The sequence below is a fragment of the Nicotiana tomentosiformis genome, chromosome 10, assembly GCF_000390325.3.
Source record: "Nicotiana tomentosiformis chromosome 10, ASM39032v3, whole genome shotgun sequence".
Taxonomy (NCBI): domain Eukaryota; kingdom Viridiplantae; phylum Streptophyta; class Magnoliopsida; order Solanales; family Solanaceae; genus Nicotiana; species Nicotiana tomentosiformis.
Window position 1 is genome coordinate 214,830 of NC_090821.1, and position 24,298 is coordinate 239,127.

A 24,298-nucleotide genomic window follows, 5' to 3' on the forward strand; every position below is an offset into this window, starting at 1 on the left:
TTGTGCGGTTATTTACTCTTAACGATTTGGCTTATCGGTTATCGTCTTTTAAATGTATTAATCGGCTAGTCACCCGATAAGATATCGGGCGGATTGGTATCGGTTTAGCTCTTATCGGGCGGTTATCGGGTGGTTTATCGGCCTAATTCAATCTATATTGCGTGCATTAATTGTTTGTTGACCGCTGTGACTCAAAATAAAATTCTTACGCTCAACAGACTATATTCCAGTCTATAGAATACAATCGATGAGTCCATTACATCCCAAAGCAGACAACATTACAGATGAGTCCAGAATACATATGTCTTTCCTCCGCCCACAACTGCAAAGGAAAAGTCAATGCTCCCTGATTAATTCTGAAATGATAAAATTCCAGTCAATATTCAAAATGAGTCAAGAATACATATTTCAAAATGATTAATCCATAAGTGAGAAGACTACACAGAAATGTTTGGCCTGCAGCTAATGCCTAACAATGCTTGAATTTCTACAGCTTTAAAGTTCAAACAACAGCTTAATCCATAAGTGAGTAGATCCATGTAAAAAAATATACAACAACCAAATTTCAGCATTAGGCAACGAAGTAGAGACTGTGATAAATACTACTGTCTTGATTCTTGTTTGATGTTTAGATAACTTTTCTCATACATATTCTTTCCGAATAGATCATTAAGTACTCAATATTCATTTCGCATCATATTTTCCAGTAGAATCATCTCTGGGGATGAGCCTATTAACAACTTATAATTATCAGAAGAAATAGAAGAGAACACTTGGTATAATATATGACATCAAAATTATTTGTATTCAACTCTGATTAGTAGGTTCTGAAAAGGAAATACATGCAATTAGAAACCTATTGATTAATGACTACTCCTTTGGAATATGCTACTTTGCCTCATGGTTAGAAAACCAGTATATCTTCCCTTCCTAACATATCTACTGAAAAATAAAATATTCTTTCCTCTCATCATATGTTTCTAAATTCTAATCACCATAACCCAAGATGATGAAAAAGGAAAAAGCAGCCAAAATTAATTTATAATTCCCAAATTAAGGGATGGCGAGATACAAAATTCACAGTTTTCACAACCATTAGCTTGGTGAAGCATTTCTGCTTATTAAGTACAACAGTATAACTTAAGTTCTCTTTATCATAAAGAAACTATCAACTACTTATTAGTGATAATAGAAGATAGGATGTCTACTGATAATTATTAATATTGACTAATCATAGCAGTTGCAAGTACAAATTCAATACTTGAAGCCTTGATGGATTAAATTTGAATTCTTACTAGATATATTACCACTACACGTTAATTACGGAAGGGTCTTTTCCATTGCTGGCTAAATCTGAAGAAAAAAATTAAAATAATGAGTCGTGCGATAAATCAACAACACTTATCTACAACAAATATAGTAACAATATTATTACCTTGTTCAAGCTGCTCGATTTTATCAAGATCTTCCTCAACACTAACCGGTTGTTTTGATTTTGTATTTTGAAGCCAATCTTGAAGACACACTAGTTACAGTACTACGAAAAGGGATCTGAAAATAAGGTTGCGCCACTTTCATAAAGTCTCTAAAACCTTCTTTTTCAACAAAGCTAAAAGGAAGCTCATCAACTATTACCATACGACCTAACGCCTTCCTACACTCTTCTTGATCAAATTTCCAAGTAACAACAGCTACGTCATCCTGACTACCCCCCGGAACAGATTGAAAGCCTAAATTTGATTGTTTTTTATCAACAATAGCAGGGAATTTAGGACACTTATTCATATGAGTAAGAAGTGTCGACGTACCGTCTTTGGTCTTAAAACAATACTCAATAAAGCAATAGTCACATTTTGCTTTTGTACTCCCTTCAGAAATAATAATTTCTGTAAAATGATCCCACACAATAGATATTTTTTCCTTTTTTTGGTTATATTTGACTCCGTTGTTTGAGCTTGACTTATTGCATTTGAATTAGAAGCCCCACTTTCACCCATCACCTTATCACTTTATATATTTTCAGCCATGCTATGAGTCACTGCAACAAGAAAAGAAAAGGAATGAGAATAACAAGTTGCTTAACAGATATTTATACAGGTACTGTCAAAATCGATCTCAAACATATGAGTTTTGTGAACTTTAAACATTATGCTGATTACTGTTGCTTTTAAATTTTATATACTGAGAACGGAGTCAAACATCCTAAATTTTGTATGCTTTTAAAGTGAGAAGTTTTTGATTCTTCACAAAACTTGTGTTTATGTTTCAAAACAGATGAGTTCCTGTTTATGTATACTGAAGCAAGCATTTGAATACTTTGAGAATTGAGATGCTCTTTGATTTTAAAGACATCAACAAGAAAAGAAACTTTCCATCTGCTGCTCTGGCTATGGCAAGACTGCGAGTCGACGAGACTGCGGGAGGGAGACGGCGAGTCGACGAGATAGAGTACTGGAAGTCGACGAGATAGAGTGCTGGTGGCTGCTGGTTGAAATTTAGGCGTTAGGGTTTCTAAATGTCTAATAGTAAATTAGTAATGGAGAATAGAGATAGAGTACTGAAAGTGGAAGAATGATTTTTAATTATTTAATATATATATATATATATATATATATTATTTTTTTTTCTTTTTCTTAACGGGTTAACGGATTATCCGTTAAGAAAATTGAATAATCCGCCCCCAAACAGATAAGCCATTAATAAAAAAATTTCAATCCGTTCCCCATCCGTTAAACCGTTAACCCGACACTATTAAGCCATTAAGCTTCAATTTCAGTTTAGTTTTCGATTTCGGTTCGGTTTTGAACACCCCTACCTGTTGATTATCATTAATGTCTACCATTGTATCACTATTAAAAGCACTAATTTTCCTTTGAAAAATAGTTCCTAAGATGTCTGCCCATACTGCATCATTTGCAAACACCGGAGGAACTGCCAAAAATTGGGTCTTGTCAAAAATATCCTTTCTAGCTCCTTCCTTTGCGAGGAGGTCCGCCACTTGGTTCTGCTCCCTGTAGCTATGGCCTATGACTGGGTTTCCCAGTTGCTCCATTAGATACCTGCATTCTGAAATTATGGGGTTGTGAGTTAAGTAACCATGCTTTAACATTTCCAGCACCACTTCAGAGTTAGTGTCAATCACAATAGGTGACAATCATTGATCTAGAGCTATTTTTAGCCCCAACCATAGGGCTTGAGCTCTGCCCTAAGACTATATGTGTTTGGGAGCCCCTCATGAAGCCTAAAACCCAGTCACCCATGATGTTTCTAAATACCCCCCCTAATACCCCCTTCCCCGTGTTAAGCATGCAGCCCCATCAGTGTTCAACTTATAAATGCCCTTATCTGGTGGTTGCCACTTTAGGTATAAGGTGGTTGTTGTTATAACATGCCTAGATGTGGCTGCTATATGGTGGTATTCAACAGCCTTTGCAATTCTTTGGTGTACATTAATGTGATTTCTTTTCTTTCCAAAGACATTAGAGTTGCTAATGAGCCAGATGGCCTAGAGGCAGAAGGGCAATAGCTGTTTCCATTTGATGCAAGCATTGTATTTCACATTTTGAAGCCTATGCCATGTGTCTTCCTAGTTTGGCATAGAAAAGGGATTGCCACTAAGGTTAAGCTTATGGTTGCACTGGTGCAACAATTGTTGCCATAACCCTTTGACATTAGCACATTAAAAGAAGATGTGGTTTATGTCTTCTATGGCATAATCACAAAAATAGCAGTTAGGATTAGTTCTCAGGCCAATGTGGTGTAAGTGATTCCCTATAGGCATCCTGTTTTGTTACATGAGCCATATGAAGAACTTAATATTATTGGAAGAGGTCTTTAGCTTCCAAATCCAGCTGAAGTGGTCTTTATTAGAAGTGCCATTGTTCATTAGTGCATCCAGGAAGGAGTAGATTGATTTGGTACTAAACAGGCCATTGGGGTTAAGGTTCTAGATTAGCTTATCCTCAACAGAGGTTGAGGTGGGAATGAAAGTGCTTTGGATTATCATGTTGATGTCATGGGGGATTGGATAAGGAATGGAGATGAAATCCCAAACCTCATTGGAGTACACTTCATTTATCCTGGTGTTCATGTCATTGTGGTGCCATGGACCATTAAGGATTTTATCCAGTGGCTACATCTTGGGAAGCCACATATCAGTAAGGAATCTAACCCTATCCTCTTTGTGAACCACCCATCTAGTGCAATTTGTGCATACCTTCCATCCCTTCTCAACATATTTCCAGGTCCTAGTCTTAGCCTTAACCCTGTTCTCTCCTCCACTGCAGTGCTTTCCCATGAGTACCATAGCCCAGATGGATGTAGTATTATTGTAGAGTCTCCAAGAAAGACTGGTGCTTTCCCATGAGCACCCTTCCCTTTTTTTTGGTTTGGTGACAGTGGCCCACTTGACCATGTGTAGCTTCCGTTTTGTAGGAGTTGTACCCCAAATAAAATTCTTTGGATTTTGTCAATTTGGTTGGTAATTTGGGAGGATAATTTGATGTATTGCATTACATGGTTTGGAATGATACTAAGGCAAGTTTTGGCCAGAGTGGTTTGACTAGCCATATTCAGGAACTTGCTTTTCCACCCTGCCATGTTCAAGAACTTGCTTTTCCACCCTGCTATTCTACTGTTGAGGTTATCTATGATGAATTAGAAGTCACTATTCCTAGGCCTTCTGTTGAAGATGGGGAAACCTAGGTATTTTCCAAAGTCTCTAGAATCTTTGATACCTAAAATGGAACTGCATGTTGTGGCACACTCTTCTTAGCAGTTGGAAGAAAAAATCACTTTAAATTTCTAGAGGTTGACTTTCTTCTCAGATGCAGCATTGAAATTACCCAAGATGGATAAGATTGTTCACAATTTCTCCTATTGGATCTAGAAAACATAATGAGGTCATCAGCAAAGAATATGTGGGAGATTGTAGGCCCTCCCCTGCTTATGCTGATGGGGAACCAATCCTTATCAGTTATAACATTGTCAATATTTCTGGAAAGCCTTTCTATGTATATGATGAACAAATAGGGTGACATGGGACCCCCTACCTAATGCCTCTATTGGGCTTGAAGTAATCAGTCTGGGTACCATTGACAAGGATGGAGATAGAGCTTGTATTGAGACAGGACATGATTAAGGTGGTTAGTTTAGTAGGAAAGTTGAAGAAGAGAAGGGATTCTCTGATGAAAAACCATTCTAACCTATCAAAATCATTCTCTAAGTCCACTTTTAGGATCATATTGACACTCTTACCTTTCATGTTTTGGAAGTGGGTAATGTACTCTTGGACCATAATGGCATTATCAGCAACTGTTCTATTGGCTAAACAACTGACTTGAGTAGGACCAATGATATTCTGAAGCAAAGGTTTGATTCTATTGACAATGATCTTAGTGATAAACTTATAAAGGGTATTGCACAAACCTATTGGCCTGATGTTTTTCAGCATTGTGGCATTAGGGCACTTTGGGATGAGGTAGAGATTGGTTTTGTTTATTTCAGGAGGGATTATACAAGTGGAAAAGACAGTGTGGCAGAATTGGATTATCTTTCCAGAAACTATGTGCCAGTACTTCTAATAGAAGAAAGGGTGAAGGCCATCAGGCCCAGGTGCTTTCATGGCCTTGAAGGAGAACAAGGCACACTTGATCTCAGAGAGCCTAAGGGTGGATTCAATGGTGCTTTGCTCCCTGGTAGTCAGGACATTAACACTATCAGTAATGTGGCTCTTATTCATCATTGAGATATGGTGTTCGGTGGTATAGATCTTAGTGAAGTAGTTAAGGATTGTGTCTTTAATGTCATTGGGATCCTGAATACTGGTCCCTACCTCATCTTTTAAAGATATGATCTTGTTCCTCCTTCTTTTGTTAAGTGTGGATATATGAAAGAATTTCGTGTTAGCATCTCCCTCACTTAACCAATTAATTCTGGATTTAAGCTTCCAGAAATCTTCTTCACTCCACCTGAAGAAAGGTACAAAAGGGGTAAGCATTGGACTTCTGAATGTCAGAAAGTCTAGCAAGGATCTGCCTTTTCATATGGAAAATGTTGCCAAGGACATGCTTATTCCAATCAGCCACCTTATTGGTAAAAACAGAGGTAGCTTTCAAGATATCATTATTGGCTGCAAAACTATCTTCCACAAGAGGAAGTCAGGGCGGTTGCTCCACATAGATTAAAACTTAAAAGGCTTGTTGGACATGCTCTGACTTTGCTGGATTAGACTTAAAAGAAGAGGATAGTGATATGAGTGGGTCCTAGGAAGATGGGTAGCATTTGATTCAGGAAACTCCTTTATCCAATCATTAGTTTCAAAGAACCTATCAAGTCTTTCTAGGATTAGGTCTTGCTTATTGGAGTATCTTGTATTAGACCAAGTATATTTTGAACCTTTAAAACCTAGATCAACTAATTTACAACTGTTAAAGCATTTCCAGAATCTGTTGCTTCTATTAGTGTTCAAGCTGTTACCCCCAAACTTATCCCTGTCTTTTAGTACTTCATTGAAATACCCCTAACAAGCCAACTACCCCCATAGACAGAATCCAGGTCCTCTAGTGTGTTCCAGAGCTTATTTCTATTATTAAGACAATTACTCGCATATATAGCAGAAAAAAGCCATTTAGTAGAGAAGAGGTGTACCTTGACCATGACATGCACACCCTGTGGAGTAGTGGCTACTTTATCTAACTTAACGAGATCATCTTTCCACATAAGCACAATCCCACCAGACTGTCCAACAGCACGGGATTGGAATTGGGCATCAAACTTGAGCTCAAAAGTGAGGTGCTTGTGATCTGCATTCTAGTCTCCAGCAAGACGAGCATGGCAGGGTTATGGAGCTTTACCATAGATGCACAGTGCCTACAGAACTCAACACTATTGGCCCCCCTACCATTCCATATTATGAAATTCATTAACAAGGATTTTTGTGTTGGAGCCTTCCTTTTGATTCCCTTCCCCTTGCTCACTGGGGTTGGCTTCAGCATACCCATTAGAGGGGCTAAAGTAACTGCTAAGTTTTTTGAGTTTGGAAATGAATGCACTCGAAGATCAAGTTTGCAACTTATGAAATTTTTAGGGCACAGAGCAATAAGCATTTCTCCTGACTGCTCTTTGAACTCTATCTCTAAGGGTTCCTGTATGAGGAAGGCCTTTGTCTTTAGCATCCCTAGTTTTTCTAACATGTTCTTAAGGTCCACATTGGACTCCCCGAGGTAGTCTAATGCCATGGTGGTGCCCCTGCTCAGTAGATCGATGGGTGAGAGTGGTTGGGATAGTGGCCGAGGAACTTGGACTATTGGTGGCCAGAGTTGGAAGGTTGAAGATGGGACTGGAGTCTCTAGGTTCATGACGGGGAAGAAGGGCATGGTCTCGCAAAGCTGGCCCATGAGTGTGTTGAGTTCCTCCATAGATAGGGGTTGTTGGTTCCCCATGTACTGGGCTTGGAGTAAGGTGGACATCTATAACTGGTGTCCAAAATTTGCCAGACACTAGTTGAGGAGCTGTGTGGCCAGTCGAGCTAGGTACCTGGGATTTTGGATGGTTATTTCCATCAGGACAGACCCTACCATCATTTGTAGGTTCTGGGTGTGTCCTTGGAGTGCAATTTCCAACCATGATTTCGACATGAGCTCTGGAGGCATTAGGGTGGTGAAGATGGTTAACGATGTTGTGGCTTGTGTTTGGGAAGGGGGATTGTTGTTTTCCATTGGAAATATCAGAGTGAAGGGGATTGTTGGTGTGGCTTGGAGCAAAGGAAGAGGGGGGGAGAAGCATTATAATCCATATGTTCTTTGGATTTCGGGTGAGACGATTTGCCTTCTGCAATGAATCTTGAGTGATTGACAGAGAGGTCACCTCATTTATACTATTGGTTATTGGATTTGTAACAGACACTTGATTACCTCCACTAGAAGAGGCAAGATCAGGGAAGATATGGGGGCAGATTGGGTGTTGCGCATGCGCAGGCATGTTAAAGTGACCTTTTGTGAATGAGTGGGCCATTTTAGGATGGGATTGTGCTGACAAGAGATCCCTTTCCAAAAGGGAGATACTCTCTTTTTGTGTAAGAGTACCCAATTTGGGGGAGCATAGTCGGGGGGGGGTTGAAATCTTCAATCCCATTTTTGTAGATTGTAATTGAATTTTTGGGAATGGAGATATTCCCTAAAATGACATCTTTTGGGATTGTGCCTGACTTAGGCAGATGCCGTTTCAGCCTAGTCAACTTTCTTTGTGGGGCTTCTCTTGTTTTGACTTGGCCCACTTGTAAAGATGAGACTTTATCAGAGTTGGGCCTTAAAGACCTCAAGTCTTGTTGGTTCTCCGTAGCCCACCCCATAGAGCCTAAGTGTTCCCCTGGGATCAGATGTTCGTGGGCTTTAGTGCTACTGCCGCTAGTGGTGGTGGCAACCAGCTCAAGGAACGTACCTGTGGCTTTACTGTACCGCTTTATCTGGGTCGTGGGCTGCTCCGATGTTGCTCCGACTGGCCTTTGTAAGCGATTTCCTTTATGGGTTCCTTTTTTGTTCCACTTGAATGAGATCATTTACCACAAAGAGTCTTCGCCAGGGACTGTACCAACATTTGTGGTTGTAGGATTTGAGTTAACTAAACTGTTGGTTTCATTGGCCTTGGGGGTGAATGGGCAGTAGCGTAGCGTATGATCAATTCTCCCACATCCCTTGCAGAGAATCCCTTCCCTCTCATATAGGATGGGTTGATTGTGGGTGCCGATGGTGACATCAGTGGTGACGAGGATGTCTAATAGAACTTGGACACATATCCTAGCATACCTCCCCCTAAGGGTGGAGGAGGTACATGTATCTATTTTCAGTAATTTGCCAACCCTATTTCCCACTTGCTCGAGGATCGCCCTATCATAGAACTCCGTCGAGAGTTGTGGGATTCTGATCCAAATTGCTATAATAGCAAGCTTGGATTCCGGGATAAAGTTTGGTTCCCATTTTCGTATAGATAGGAAGTGGACCATCACCAATCGGGGTCCCTCTGCCAGGACTTTGTTCATGCTCTCTTCTAGGTTGAATTTGATGATGAAGAAGTCCCAACTCAGGTCGATTAGTGTTAGGGGTTCAATGGGCTTCCAAAGATATGAAAGCTTTGCTTGCAGTAAGTGGTGGAGAATTTTCCTCCCAAATAGTTTCACTATTAGGAGTATCTCCAGGGGAGGTATAACCTGTTCTTGTCCTCCTTTGACAAAGGGATGGGGATATTCCCCGCATTTAATTCGAACATGGGAGGGGAGTGAGTTAGTTCATATGAAGTAGGGCATCAGATTCCTTTCCAGTAGGATCTCTTTGAAAGAGTTTGTTTAAGAGGTGTCCTCTTCCATCTCAAATTGGGAGGCTTCCATAGGGGGTCCGGTGGTTCCGGTGTGATTTTGGAGGATGGATCCTCTGCCTGGGGTGGGGATGTGGCCACGTCAGTGATATTTGGTTAGAGAGTGGAGAGAGGTTTGTTTTTTCTCTCTCTAAACTACTACGAGGCAGTTTTGGATCCTAATTCCTAGGTTACAATAGGTTGTAATCTAAAGTTTGCTCGGTGAGTGAAGTTGAAATCTTACGAGTGTAGGTCATAGTTTTTAATCCCGTGAGTTGAAAGTTTTTCAAGTAAAATACTATTGTGTCATTTACTTACTGTTGTGTGTATGTGTTATGTGAAAACTGATAGAGAACCAGATTCTCTATATAGTTTGGTGGACTCTTAGTTTACATCAGTTAGGTTTTTCTTATGCAAAGAAGAGAAACGTTAAAAAATAGGGAATATATATATATATATATATATATATAGTTTACATCAGTTAGGTTTTTCTTATGCAAAGAAGAGAAACGTTAAAAAATAGGGAATATATATATATATATATATATATATATATATTTCACATTCCATTCACTACTTAAGCAATGTAGTACCATTTCTTTACTTTTAATTAAAATTTTCAAGGAGCGTATTCTTTATTTAGTTTAAATAAAAATGAATTATCGAATCAACCAATTGAATCAAAATTAAATAAAAATCAAAATCAGAGAAGGAAATGTGAAGTGTGAACCATATCAGATTTAATTTTGGTACAATTTTTAAGAAGTTGAATATCAAAAATACCAAATTAAAGTTTTTTCAAAATTATAACGTCGTCTTAGTTCCAGAATTCACAAAGAATAAATAACAAAAAAGAAAACATGATATGATAGTTAGAAAATCATTATCATTAATAAATATTTTATACGTGTAAAAATAAAATTTAAAAATATTAAGCGATGAATCGAAAAATCATCGTATATTTGTCAAACCTCAACATCCACGTGTATGCGATGTGGCTGCCATGCCATCTAAAATTGTCACTTTTAGGTGACGGTGATATGGCATGGCACGCCTATCATATATGTATGTGTGTATCCACGTTGCATTCCATCTTAGCATATCATTATGTAATGTCCTTTTCAAATGGCTTTTTGAAATAACAGTCGCATAAAATTATAGTATAATCTAAAATTGTCTATCATCATGTTTATTAACTAATTATAGATGATGGTATTCAACTTGATACCACTCTTGTATAAGGTCCATTAAATCATTGTTTTTGCGACTATAGTGCCCTTCTCTACTTCTAACTCTTGGCATTGTATATTTGTATCATTAGAGGGAAATGTAGAGAAAGACTTTGCCTAGTCTTCCATGTTCAGTATTTGCACTGTTTGATAATATATCCTTGCAGATATATTGATGCCTTTGGCAACTAATTGCTGACTCATCAGTAAGTAAAGATAAAGCAGACAATAACAGTCTGAGTCGCGTCTATCTTGAAACAAAATTTTCAAAGTAATCCAATGTTTAAACTTAAACCATGAGAATTGAGTATTAGTTAATGTTGGTTTTGAGTCAATATCTTAGTTACATTGTCTTGCTAATATTATCTTTCGTGTCTCTCCTTTTCTTTTGGTATATAATTGAGGGTTGTAGGAGATATGATTGCAGGTGACAAGATGGTGTGTTGGCGCAGAAAGATAAAGAAGACAGGATGTCCAGAGACAACAAGTTGTTGACTCATTATATGATCACGAGATACTGTACGTATTGAATCAGTCCATACAGATACATTTGGTTGTTAATTTGCAACTGACATAAGAATATAAAAGCTGTATATAATAATATAAGTTTCATTTAACTATGACATTAAGATATCTAACCATTATATGGTTATAAGGGAAAATATAAACAGCCTAGCTATTAAATTAAAGTGTAGTATCTTGGACGGAATCCTTATATCTTTGACAGTGCACAATCCATGACATCAGCTAGAAAATCTGCAATCAAATTTTTAGATATAGTAAGAGCCCTCAACTTGTAATCACAGAGAAAAACCTATAGGCATTCGATTGTTGAAACTTATTGAGTTGGAATAAAGGAGAAAAGGAGAAGTGATCGCTTGAATTGAGTAAAAATGTGTCTTATTCCTTTACCTGCATCTTCTTTAGTGAAACATAGTGGAGGTGTAATTCTGAAGACATTTCCATAGAATCCACCCTTGCCAACTAATACTCCCATATCTTCAAGCCAAAAATTAGTTGAACTTAGTTACTACTGTAAGATTTGACTAAAGCCATGTCAAAAGGATGAATATTCAAGAATAAATTTACCTTTTATCTTGTCCATGATATGCAGAGTTTCAGCTCTTGCAGGAGTTTTCAGTTCGCGGTCAGTAACTAGTTCAACGCCAAGCATCAGTCCTTTTCCCCTCACATCACCAACAACTGCATAAATGTCAATGTTGATGCTTTTGTTAATATAAGAACATAGGATCTTGAGTTAGTGGATTCAGAATGAGTGTGATCTTATTATATGTATACATTTGAATTTTGTTTTGCATATCTATACATAGTTCAAGACAAAGAGAATGAGTTCCTACTTTATTTTTGGATATCTATACATAGTTCAAGCTAAAAACAATGGATATCTTCCTAAGATCCGACTCTATGTAAGAATATTACAGAAGCCAGAATCAAACAAAAATGACAATAATAGAAATGCGGAGTATTAGTCCTTTTACCCTCCTGGCCTCACATCACTAACAACTGCACAAATATTAGTACAGAAGCTAGAATCAAGTGAAATTGTCAATGATAGAAATGCAGAGTTGCCTTAAAAAGAGAGATTTGATATCTTCCTGTTGAGTATAAGGGTGAAAGAAGAAAAGAAAAATCTTACTTTCATACTTATCTTTGATAGCCAAAAGGCGCTCTTTCAAGTAGGAACCAACAACACGAGCATTTTCTTGAAGCTTTTCTTTTTCAATCACTCTAAGAACAGCAAGTCCAGCAGCGGTACACACAGGGTTTCCACCAAATGTGTTGAAGTAATTATGATGAGTCAAGACTTGTGCTATCTCAGGAGTTGTTACTACAGCCCCAAGTGGTATTCCATTTCCAATGCCCTGGATATAACAATTAACAAGAACATTATTAAAAAGTTATTTTTTTTTGCAAAATCATAATCAAGAGATGAATGCCTTTTTTTAGCACCAAGTATAGCATTATCGGAGATTCAGAAAATAAGTCATCGAAATATATCATCAGTAAGGTGCGCGCACACACGCATAAAGAAAAGAGAGGTTAGGGAAGAGACTGACTTTTGCCATTGTCACTATGTCAGGAACCACTTCTTGGTTCTCAAATCCCCAGAAATTGCTCCCAGTGCGAGCAAATCCTGCTTGAACTTCATCTGCGATACAAAGACCTCCCGCTTTTCGTATAATGTTGTATACAGCAGGCAAGTAACCTGGAGCCAATTCAACTATTCCACCAACTCCCTACACTTAAAAGGAACATCTTAGAATGATACACGCAATGTTGTATTTAATTTAGATGGACAAGTTGATATCAGTGAGGGATGACTACCTGTATGGATTCAGACATAAAAGCAGAAACTTTTCCAGATGTTCCAAATTGGATAAGATCGTCAACATCCTTCGCATACTTCTCACCATCAGAACCAAAAACTCCTCTGTATGGGTCAGGGTTTATGGCATGATGCACTCCACTCTGATCACCAAAGTAACTGGCAAGTGAATAAGATACAAGAGTAACAAAAATAACAATGCTTTGTAGATTATAGCACCATCCTATACTATCACTAGATAGCACTATTGCATGTTTCCTGATAGTATTATAGATAATCATATATACACCTTTAGAATGGATAGGAACAACCTTTACAATTCCACTAAATATCAGACCTAACAAAAGGAGAAATCAACATAATAAGGCTAACATTTATATCTCACACCAAGTAAAATAACAGTCTGTCCTGAACTTTATAATAGTCATTTGTTAACTAACATAGATGGTTGCATACATAACAGGGATGTCATCTTTTCGCATTAAAATGGTCAAGAAAATTTGTTCTGCATTGGACATCTTGATGGTAATTCATAAAGCCGACACAGAGGAATAGCAATATGCAGAATAAGAAGTTGTACCTGTACTACATTGAATTTCCATATGCTTTGCCCAGTGGTGCCCATAGTGGCAGCTGCATTTCCATGGTAAGCATTCCTAAGAGAGATGATATCATGACGACCCGTGTATAGTCTTGCCATCATCATTGCTAACTCATTTGCTTCAGTCCCAGAATTAGTAAAGAACACAACCTGAAAAGGTAATAATCTGTCACGATCACATTGCAGAAATTGCTTTATCTAAAGATCTGTTATAGCAAATAACCTGCTAAGTAGTTATTTATAGTTATCTGACCTGATTGTGTAAAAACCTTTTTAAATTGTCCGTATATAGAAGTTAAACACTGGAGACATAACTTGGTGCTTAGATAATAAGCCAAATACTAAGGAAGTCTATACCTTGAGATCACCAGGCAACTTAGAAGCAAGTGCCTCAGCAAAATCAGTGATTGTGTGATTAAGGTATAAGATGGTGGAGTGCTGTAAGCGTTTGGTTTGATTTATGATTGCTTCTACGACATCAGGGTGGCAGTGTCCACAAGATACAGTTGCAATTCCTCCAAATGCATCAACATATCTACGTCCATTGTCGTCATATAAGTATTGCATCTTGCCGTGTACCAGATTAAGCTGCACATATATAATAACCACAGTCATCCCAATATACAGTGAATAATGTCAAAAATAAAAGAATACTCAATCTGGTAATTCTCAGACTAGTAATAACCATAGTTAACTGGTCTGTTAAAATTATAACACTGAATTTGCGAAACTTTATATATACAAATATGAATATAAACAGACCTCGAAATAGTTTGCCAGATTACTCTAATTAGCCTAACCAGAGAGACTTTCTTGCATAGAGACTCCTGTATCGGAGAACTTGTAGTACTTTCTATTTTGATGAATTAACACAAATAGCTGCTCACTCAACCGCTTAAACTAGAAATAGCCGGTGGAGGTATAATATATGCATAATTTATAATTTATATATATAATCATGTATAATCAATTTATAATCTATGTATATGGCTAGAATATGCATATAATAATTTATATGTATAATATATGCATAATCAATTCTTGTAAAGATCGTAATTGGACTAAAATGAGCTTATGACATGCCAACCCAACTTGTTTGTGATTTCAGCGTCGGAATAGTGAACACATGCATGAATTTAAGCTAGATAACATTAAATAATCAACCCCAGCACAACCAAAACCATTAAAAATGTGATCTTTATGTTCAAACAACATATAATCAATTACATCTCGGTCCCAAATTTTTAGTTAGGCCCACTTAATTATATAAACTATTTATTTCCTATATTTTAACACTAATCATCAATCTACCATAACGATAAATTACTCACCGGTTTTTCATAGAAGTAGAACATGGAAGGGCTAAGAAACTCTCTCCGTTTGTTCATGATTTCATCGCCGGTGGGCCCGTCATACGGCGGAGGAGAGTAGTCGAAGTGAGGCATCCGAGGTGTGATCATATCATCGTCCTTTTTGGATGCTAGGCCTAATTGAGAATAACAACGTTGTGATCCACCTCGTACCTCTCCAACCCATCTTGCTCTTCTTATTACAAACCTCTGCATGTTGCTGACGACGCCGGACGCCGGACACCGGGGGGATTTGGCTGCCGGCGATGGCCTAGAAAAATGCCGGAGAGAGATGGAATGTTAAAACAGAATGAGACAGGAATGAAAGTATGAAACTTGTACGTGTACGTATATATATAGAGTTAGGGTGGGTTCTAGCTTGTACGTTTATTACTCGACGCTTGCATTATTGGAAAGAATTTAAGTAATATGCATTATAAAGAAAGTTTATATTATTAGTGCAATTTAAGTGACAATAATATGGTATTACTATTATTAGTAATATGGTATGACAATAAAGTTTATATTACCTTATTAAGTTTGCACCTATATTACGTAAAGAAATTATACTCGGAGAAGAAACAATATCGTATTAAATTCGTCACCTAATTTGGTACTTAAATTACCTTAAAAGAAAATTAAACATCCGGTTATTAATGTACGTACAATTATAGTAACATCACTTATTAACAATATGTTAAATTTTGGTTAGGTTGATTACAAGCATTATTGGAACGAGTCACATCAGGCTGAGTTAAATTACAATAAATCATGTTTAACTTATTATAGTTTAGTGATTTAATGTGGCAAAAATGGATATTAATTAACCATGGTTAAGTTCTAAAAGTACATGTAAAAATATATTATATGCATATGTTGATTCGGCATAAATACCGGATGGTGTAAATTCTCACTCCTACGTACGGATTGAAATATTTATACAATCAGATCACTTATAAGTAATTACAAGTAAATCTATTGATAAAAACTAATTGGTAATGGTAAAATAATAACTAACTTGCTTTCACATGTTAATTACCTCAACATAAAAAAACTTAGGGGTATTATCACTTTTAGCCCGCGATAGAAACTATTTATATTTGGTAATCGAAAAATTATATAAAATTAGTATATTTTTTGTATATAACATATATAATGTATATATACACAAGAATAATATATTTTTTTGATTATTATTTTAAGAGTGGCTATATAGTGTCATTTTCAAAAAAAAAAAAACACTTTAGCGTATAACTTAAATTCTATTAGGAATAATGTCCAAAGTTCATGCTGAATCTAGTCAGATATTTGGTTTCCATTTTTAAGAGCTAACCAAACTGCCCATTATTAATGGGGTGTTTAACTTACAATCTCTTACTGACGCTTATATATTACTTTTGGGTGTTTCGAATTAATGATTACTTGTATTGTTGGAAATAATGTGACATTGTATCTAGTTAGGCATTTGATTACCATTTACAGAGTAGGGCGAAATTTAGGAAACGAATTGACTATGTTTAGCCGAATATATTATATATGTTCTCCTATATGTAAGTGCCTTCGAATTTCTTTTAGACACAACTTCAACTATTAAACTGGCTCACATCGGTCGGGAATCGACGAGCCTTTATCGACCTTAAAATCAGAGGTAAGAACACACGCCCCAGGAACGCACTCCTCAGGCCGTGGCTCCACCGGTGTTTTGTCGGCGGCAGATTGTGAAGAAGAAGCTTTTTCTTTCTGAGGAATGGTTTTTAATGTTTTCGCCATTTCTGGACTTAAAGATTGAAAAGAGAAGGAGGTAACAGAGATGCGGTGTTTTTGAAGAAAGATTTTGTAGAGAAAAATCACAGAATTTTGCGAGTGAATTCAGAAAGCATGAGAAAGAAGTTAGAAAATTTAGAGTTTGAAGATGTAAAAGTGATTAAAAGTGAAAAAGGGGGTTATTTATAGGTATAGCGATGACGATTCAATTTCGATAATGGCCAACCATCATCTGACACGCATTAAATGCCTTGAAAAACTAAACCGACGGGACAACTATCACGTGCGTCATGATCGATCCCATTGTAAACGTTGGCTTATTTCTGATCGAGCCGTCGAGAAATCATATCGTTTCTCGCTACATCCTTCCTGAGAAACGAAGGGACTATCTGTATACGGTAAAAATCGGTTAGTCCTTCATACGAACTGATCGAAATGGTAATGCATTGAATCGAAGAAGCATCTTCATAATCAGGTTGAGGTCCGAAGTCAGGTCACCAAGCTTCGAGCCCTAGGAACTGATCAATGTCGAGCTCGAATCCAAATCGAACTATGATACAAAGTGAAGTTATCGAGCTTATGAGACAGAAACCGACCAACACTGACCCCGAATCAATACAAGGAGCCGTGTCAGAATCGAGCTCGAGTCAAGATCGAGAACTCGAGTCGATACCAAGCTCGAATCAATATCGAGCTCATAGACAAGAGTTGTTGCAATTCTACTAGAGGAAAGAATCCCGACAGGAATTATGGAAAAGCTGATTTATCATGGGTCTTCCACTATGTATTTTTAATTATATCTAAAGTAGGATCCCTCTGCTATAAAGGGGATGATTATTATTTCTGAAAGGACCAAGATCTTTCGGAATGTTCTTGGTGATGGTGTTTTGGTGGAGAAGTGAGAAACAGGCAAGCCAGCCTAGAACTTGCCATCGGCTATGAAACTTTTCGGCTAGGTGGTCGACCTTCAAGTAAACGGAGGTGAAGAAAAATGGAAAAAGAAAAAGATAAAAAATGAATTGAACATTTCGGAGACCTTTAACGTGCTTAAAGAACGTGGAAAACACACACGCAAAATGTGTCTAATTGGAACATTTTTGGAGAGTTTAGGTATTCACTAGGTACTAGCCCAAGTTCAAGTGCTCTAACTGAAAATGTCGGGCAAGATTAGGGTAAACCTAACAACTATGATGAGCTATGAGTTTATTAAGAAATCACAATCCATAAACTTCAAATCCAAACATTTTCTCATAACTTTTGCTTCATATAAGAGGTAAAAATTGTTTTCAGTCGAAGTATGTGCAACAAAATCAGTGGCGTAGCCACATGCATTGAAGGGTTGTCGACTAAACATCTTTCACCAAAAATTATATAGTGTACATAAACTTATATTGTATATATAGGTCAATAATTATTTTTGGCCAAATTTTCACTTTAATTAATTAAGTTATAATACATTCGTTCACTTTTACTTGTTCACTATACTAAAAATATATTTTTACTTTTACTTGTCTATTTTAGCAAATCAAGATAAAGACAAATTTTCTTACTTATTTTACCCTTATCATTAACTATACATTCCCTAAATCATTTTTCTAATATTTTTTGAAAATTATACTAGGCATTTCGAAAGCTTTGTAGGTTATACTTCTTCCCCGGGCAGAGGTAGAGTAGTTACATATTATACTTTTTCTGGGCAGAGGTAGAGTATTATTAATTACAAGTTCGGATGAACCTAATCACTTTTGCTTTGACCTTATATATATTTGTATAATGGAATATAATAACGTAACTTTAAATGTGTCGCTAACTTTAAATGTCGGGGAAAGGTTCGGGCAGAGTCCCCAAATCATTGGAGATCGAGGATGCTTCCCACTGAAGTCAACGAACGGTGGGTATATCGGAAGGGGTCGGTCTTGAAGCTCTCCGAACTGAGGAGAACGCCCCAAGCGAGTCGCTGGGGCAATAGTAATCGGAGACTCGCCCACTCTCCCTGCCTTTTCCGAAGGGGCGATTCGGGAAGCCCAGGCTTTGGGGCCCTCGAGATGAGCCGGTCTCATAAAGGGGAGGACCCCTTCAGTGATTTGTTTACTGGGGTCGAGGACGTTGCTGGCCCTAGTGATGTGTCGGGCCTTTTCTGCGAAGTGCAGCAAGCTTTGAATCGGGTAAGCTTTAACTCTCTTCGTTGATATTATTTTTATGCTTGCTATTCTTTTCTAACTTCTTTTCTTCTTTCTTTGCAGGCCATGGCGGTTCATCGAGAAGCATGTTCTCGGTCTCGAGCTGAGCTACATCGATTCGAGGCCGACCTCCGACGAGATACGGAGGAGAGTAATGCCCTCAGACTCCTTTCCGGTCAAAGAAAAGAAGAAATCAAAGGCCTTCGAGCTGAGTTAGCCAAGGCTCATCAAGACCAGACCAACCTGACTTAGTAGGTAATGATAATATTAAGAACTCATGGGCTTGATTCAGGATCAGAGGCTAATATTTCGATCTCACAGCTGCAACAGAAACTCGAGACGATCGAGCAGCTTCGTGAAGAAGTTGATATAATAAGGGCGGAGACCATGGGATGTAAAGATGGCATGGACCGTCTTGCTGCAGAAAAGGAGACTGTTCGGGCCCAATTGTCATTGACTATAAGCCAACTTCAAGGCATGAAGGAGAAAATCTCGGTTCAAGCGAGAAGAATTGAGGAACTCGAGGCTCGGTTGGCCTTCAAACTTGCCAAGGCCAAATCTGATGCCGAAAAGGCAAATTCCTATGCGGATGCATTAGTGGCCGTCTATCGGGCGGATGCTGAAGCTGCTCAGGTACAAGCAAGAGAGGCAGCCGAGACCGCCAATACTCAAGCACATTGGGTTGCCGAACTTGCTAAATGCCGATCTCGGAGGAAGACCCTCGAAGAGATCCATGCTCGAGGCTTCAATCTTACCGAAAAGATAAAAAGAGCAAAAGAGCTTGAAGCCGATGCTCAAGCCTTGGCTTCCGATGATGATGATGGTGGTGATGATGATGATGATAATGGCAATGATGGGAGTAAGAGTGGGTCCGAGAGCGGGGAGGATCCCGATGGAGAAGAGACTGCCCCCGTAGATAACCAAGAAACTTAGCCCTTAGATTTCATTTTGTTTTTTTTATGTAGTGTCTTATTCGGACATTGTAAATATTCGTGTATATATAAAGATCATTTCTTTTCCTGACTCGCCTCCGTTTTATTCTCTGCCTTGAGAAGATTTTGTTTTATTCATGCCCTATGAAGGTTTTCATAAGGTTTTAGGCAATTTGATCGAATTTGGAATAAGGTAGCCCATAGGATTAGTAGTCGAGTTGAGTGATTGTTTGAACCTGAAGTAATGTGGCCCGTAGACTTAATGGTCGAGTGAGAGTTTGCTTGAACTCGAAATAAGAGTAGCCTGTAGGCTTAGTAGTCGAATGAGTGATTCGAACTCGAGGTAATGTAGCCTGTAGGCTTAATGGTCGAGTGACTGATTCAAACTCGAAGTAATGTAGCCCATAGGCTTAATGGTCGAGTGAGTGATTGCTCCAACTCGAGATGATGTAGCCCGTAGGCTTAATAGTCGAGTGAGCGCTTGCTCAAAACTCGAAATAAGGTAACCCGTAGGCTTAGTAGTCGAGTGAGTGATTGCTCAAACTCAAAGTAATATAGCCCCTAGGCTTATTAGTTGAGTGAGTGATTCGAACTCGAAGTAATATAGCCCGTAGGCTTTAATGGTCGAGTGAGTGATTGCTCGAACTCGAAATAATATAGCCCGTAGGCTTAATGGTCGAGTGAGTATTTGCTCAAACTCGAAATAGGAGTAGCCCGTAGGCTTAGTAGTCGAGTGAGTGCTTGCTCAAACTCGAAGTGATGTAGCCTGTAGGCTTTATTAGTCGAGTGAGTGATTGCTTCGAACTCTAAATAAGAGTAGCCCGTAGGCTTAGCAATCGAGTGAATGATTCGAACTCGAAGTAATGTAGCCCGTAGGCTTAATGATCGAGTGAGTGATTGCTCGAACTCGAAATAAGAGTAGCCTGTATGCTTAGTAGTCGAGTGAATGATTCGAACTCGAAGTAATGTAACCCGTAGGCTTAATGGTCGAGTGAGTATTTGCTCGAACTCGAAATAAGAGTAGCCCGTAGGCTTAATGGTCGAGTGAGTATTTGCTCGAACTCGAAACAAGAGTATCCCGTAGGCTTAGTAGTCGAGTGAGTGCTTGCTCGAACTCGAAATAAGAGTAGCCTGTAGGCTTAATAGTCGAGTGAGTGCTTGCTAGAACTCGAAGTGATGTAGCCCGTAGGCTTAGTAATCGAGTGAGTTCTTACTCGAACTCAAAGTGATGTAGCCCGTAGGCTTAATGGTCGAGTGAGTATTTGCTCGAACTCGAAACAAGAGTAGCCCGTAGGCTTAGTAGTCGAGTGAGTGCTTGCTCGAACTCGAAATGATGTAACCCATAGGCTTTATTAATCGAGTGAATGATTCGAACTCGAAGTAATGTAGCCTGTAGGCTTAATGGTCGAGTGAGTATTTGCTCGAACTCGAAACAAGAGTAGCCCGTGGGCTTCGTAGATAGTCCCCAAGTGAGAATGGTTGCTTGAACTCGAGTTGGTGTAGCCCTTGGGCTTTATAGTGAGTGTTGCTCGAACGTGTTGATTTTTCGATTGGCAGTCCCCGATTTATGGGGTAATGGTTGGCCCTTAAGCTTGTTCGCATAATAGGTGTCAAAATAGAGGAATTTTTCTTGGATATAAGATATCGATAAAGAAGAAATATTTCTTTGTAAGTCATTATACATGTGTTCATGTTTTTTGTCAGGGCTCAGGCCAACTACGTGGGCATGGCTCATTTGACCATTTGGCCCTTACAATTTTTCCCGTCGAGACCCTGTTGCCGTGAAATAATGAAGTAACTTCCTTTGCACCGTACTTGATAATTATTGTTGATATGTTCGATGACAATGGTATGCCCCCCAGTATTCGAGGTTGATTGTAAGGAGGCATCGAATACTATTGAATTGTTCCGAGTTAGCAAGATCAATGGTTGCCTCATTAAAAAACCTTTCCAAAAAATCCATTTGGGACAAAACCGGTCTAAGAAAAAAAGAGTGCAACGCGTGCTTTCAGACCTAAGGCTTCGTGTTGAATAATCCATCTTTGTTCCTGATCGAATTCATTTACCCTTATCTTTGGTCGAACACCTTTAAGGGTTAGTTTTGAAATATAATTGAACGGGGGGGGGGGGGGGGAGGGGTGTCATACCTTAGCAGTAGTATCGTTTTAGCCGTTTATCACATAGAGCTCGTAGGATTTCCATTATACGGCCGGTATCGGTCTTTGATCGATCTCTGTTTTCGGTTGGCAGCCCTTTTAATAACGGACCCAGAACCCAACTGGTCGTCTTCGATTCTTATTTTGGATTGATATCGATTATGCGCATCGGCCCAAGTAATAGTTTGGTACTCGATCAGGTTATGCTTCAGCCGCCGTGAAGCTATCGAGCTTCGTTCGTTTAGACCTTGAGTAAAAGCTTGAACAACCCAATCATCTGTGACTGGTGGTAGATCCATTCGTTCCATTTGGAAACGAGATACGAATTCTCTTAGCATCTCGTTATCCTTTTGTCTTACCTTGAATAGGTCCGACTTCCTGGTCTCGACCTTTATGGCCCCAGCATGTGTTTTTACGAAAGAATCTGCAAGCAAAGCAAAAGAATCGATAGAGTTAAACGGTAAACTATGATACTATATCATTGCTCCCTTTGTCAGGGTTTCACCGAATTTTTTCACTAATACAGATTCGATCTCATCGTCCTCTAGATCGTTCCCTTTGATGGCACATGTGTAAGAGGTGATATGTTCGTTGGGATCGATCGTTCCATTATATTTAGGAATATCGGGCATGCGAAACTTCTTTGGGATCGGTTTAGGAGCCGCGCTTGGGGGGAAATGCTTTTGTGTAAATTTTTTGGAATCTAAGCCCTTCAGTATCGGTGGTGCCCCCAGGATCTGATCAACCCTGGAGTTATATGTTTCCACCTTTTTGTCGTTTGCCTCGATTCTCCTTTCTCCTGACTCTATTCGTTTGGTCAGTTCTTCGAACATCTTAGTAATTTCGGGATTAGTCCCTGATTCTTGCTCATTTGACCTTACTATAGCAGGTTCCGTTCTGTGGGTGATGTCTTGGGGTGGACTGGGCTCCGGTCTGCTCTTTGACTCTGCAACTGAGCTATCGCTACCTGTTGATCTTGTAACATTTCGAAAATCATACGCAAGCTGATTCCGTTTTTCTCAACGTTATGGGTGTTTCGACGTGCAGATCGAGCACTATCATGAATGCTATTTTCAAGTTCAGAACGTTGGTTTTCCTCAATAGCCACATGCGAATTAACGTCTAATGGTATTTCGACTCGGGCCACAACGGCATCGGCAAGCGGCCTTTCGGCCATGGTTGTCAAGTTGTTATTTTCTCCTTGAAGGCTAGCTTCGTTGTTGATAGGTAAGGCCATTAATTGAGAGTTTGTTGTTGCTAATCCGAAATCAAAGGCACTTCCGAAAATAAGCGTAAAACGGTGTATTTTTACAGATTCGTATCAAATAACCACTGTTATCCTTAGCCTCACGGTGGGCGCCAAACTGTTTACCCGAAAAACGGATTGAGTTAAATTTGTACGTGGTTCTAAGGGTATGTGGTATAACTTGACACAAATCGTAAGAATAAATAGAAATATCAAGTGTTGACTATAGAGAATAAAAAATAAGCAAAGTTGAAAGAGGATAATTTACACATTAGGCAAGATGAATCAATTTATCAAGCTAAAAAAGGGTAACTCTTCAATATATGGGTGTATGATATCTCAGTTATAATGTATGCAAAAACTTGGTCCTTTCAGAAATAATAATTATCCCCTTTATAGTGGAGGGATCCTACTTTAAATATAATTAAAAATACATAGTGGGAGACCCATGATAAATCAGCTTTTCCATAATTCCTCTCGGGATTCTCTCCTCTAGTGGGATTGCAACGGCTCTTGTCTATGAGCTCGATATTGATTCGAGATTGGTATCGACTCGAGCTCTCGATCTTGACTCGAGCTCTCAATCTTGACTCGAGCTCTCAATCTTGACTCGAGCTCAATTCTGACCCGGCTCCTTGTATTGATTCGGGGTCAGTGTTGGTCGGTTTCTGCCTCATAAGCTCGATAACTTCACTTTGCATCATAGTTCGATTTGGATTCGAGCTCGATAATAATATCGAGCTTGACATTGATCAGTTCCTAGGGCTCGAAGCTTGGTGACCTGACTTCGGACCTCAACCTGATTATGAAGATGCTTCTCCGATCCAATGCATTACCATTTCGACCAGTTCGTACGAAGGACTAATCGGTTTTTACCGTATACAAGTTGTAAATTATTTTTTTCAATTGTAATTATAAGACTATCATAAATTTTATTTACCAAGTATTTTCTCGAGCTCATAATATTTGAAACTGTAAAAGTAATTTTGATTTAACCTTATATCATGAACATTTCTTTAAAGGAAAACTAGGAAATTGTCGTTTCCACATATGGTACCGTAGGTTTAGGAGTTTTTATTTTGTATTATGGAATTATAACCGATTAGTATTCACAGTTGTTATTATTCATATTATCCATAGTTATTT

At 38.5% G+C, this 24,298-nt stretch overlaps 1 protein-coding gene across 1 annotated transcript; it reads right to left on the bottom strand.

Moving 5' to 3' along the window:
* Window positions 1–11,050: 11,050 nt before the first annotated feature.
* LOC104093720 (alanine--glyoxylate aminotransferase 2 homolog 3, mitochondrial-like) lies at window positions 11,051–15,206 on the bottom strand. Its single transcript, XM_009599514.4, has 9 exons — window positions 14,857–15,206; window positions 13,883–14,113; window positions 13,505–13,675; window positions 12,924–13,067; window positions 12,656–12,835; window positions 12,235–12,460; window positions 11,667–11,780; window positions 11,490–11,576; window positions 11,051–11,333 (listed from the first exon to the last, which is right to left on the bottom strand). The coding sequence occupies exons 1-9, from the start codon at window positions 15,088–15,090 to the stop codon at window positions 11,290–11,292; spliced, it is 1,431 nt and encodes a 476-aa protein (XP_009597809.1). The 5' UTR covers window positions 15,091–15,206; the 3' UTR covers window positions 11,051–11,289.
* Window positions 15,207–24,298: the final 9,092 nt, after the last annotated feature.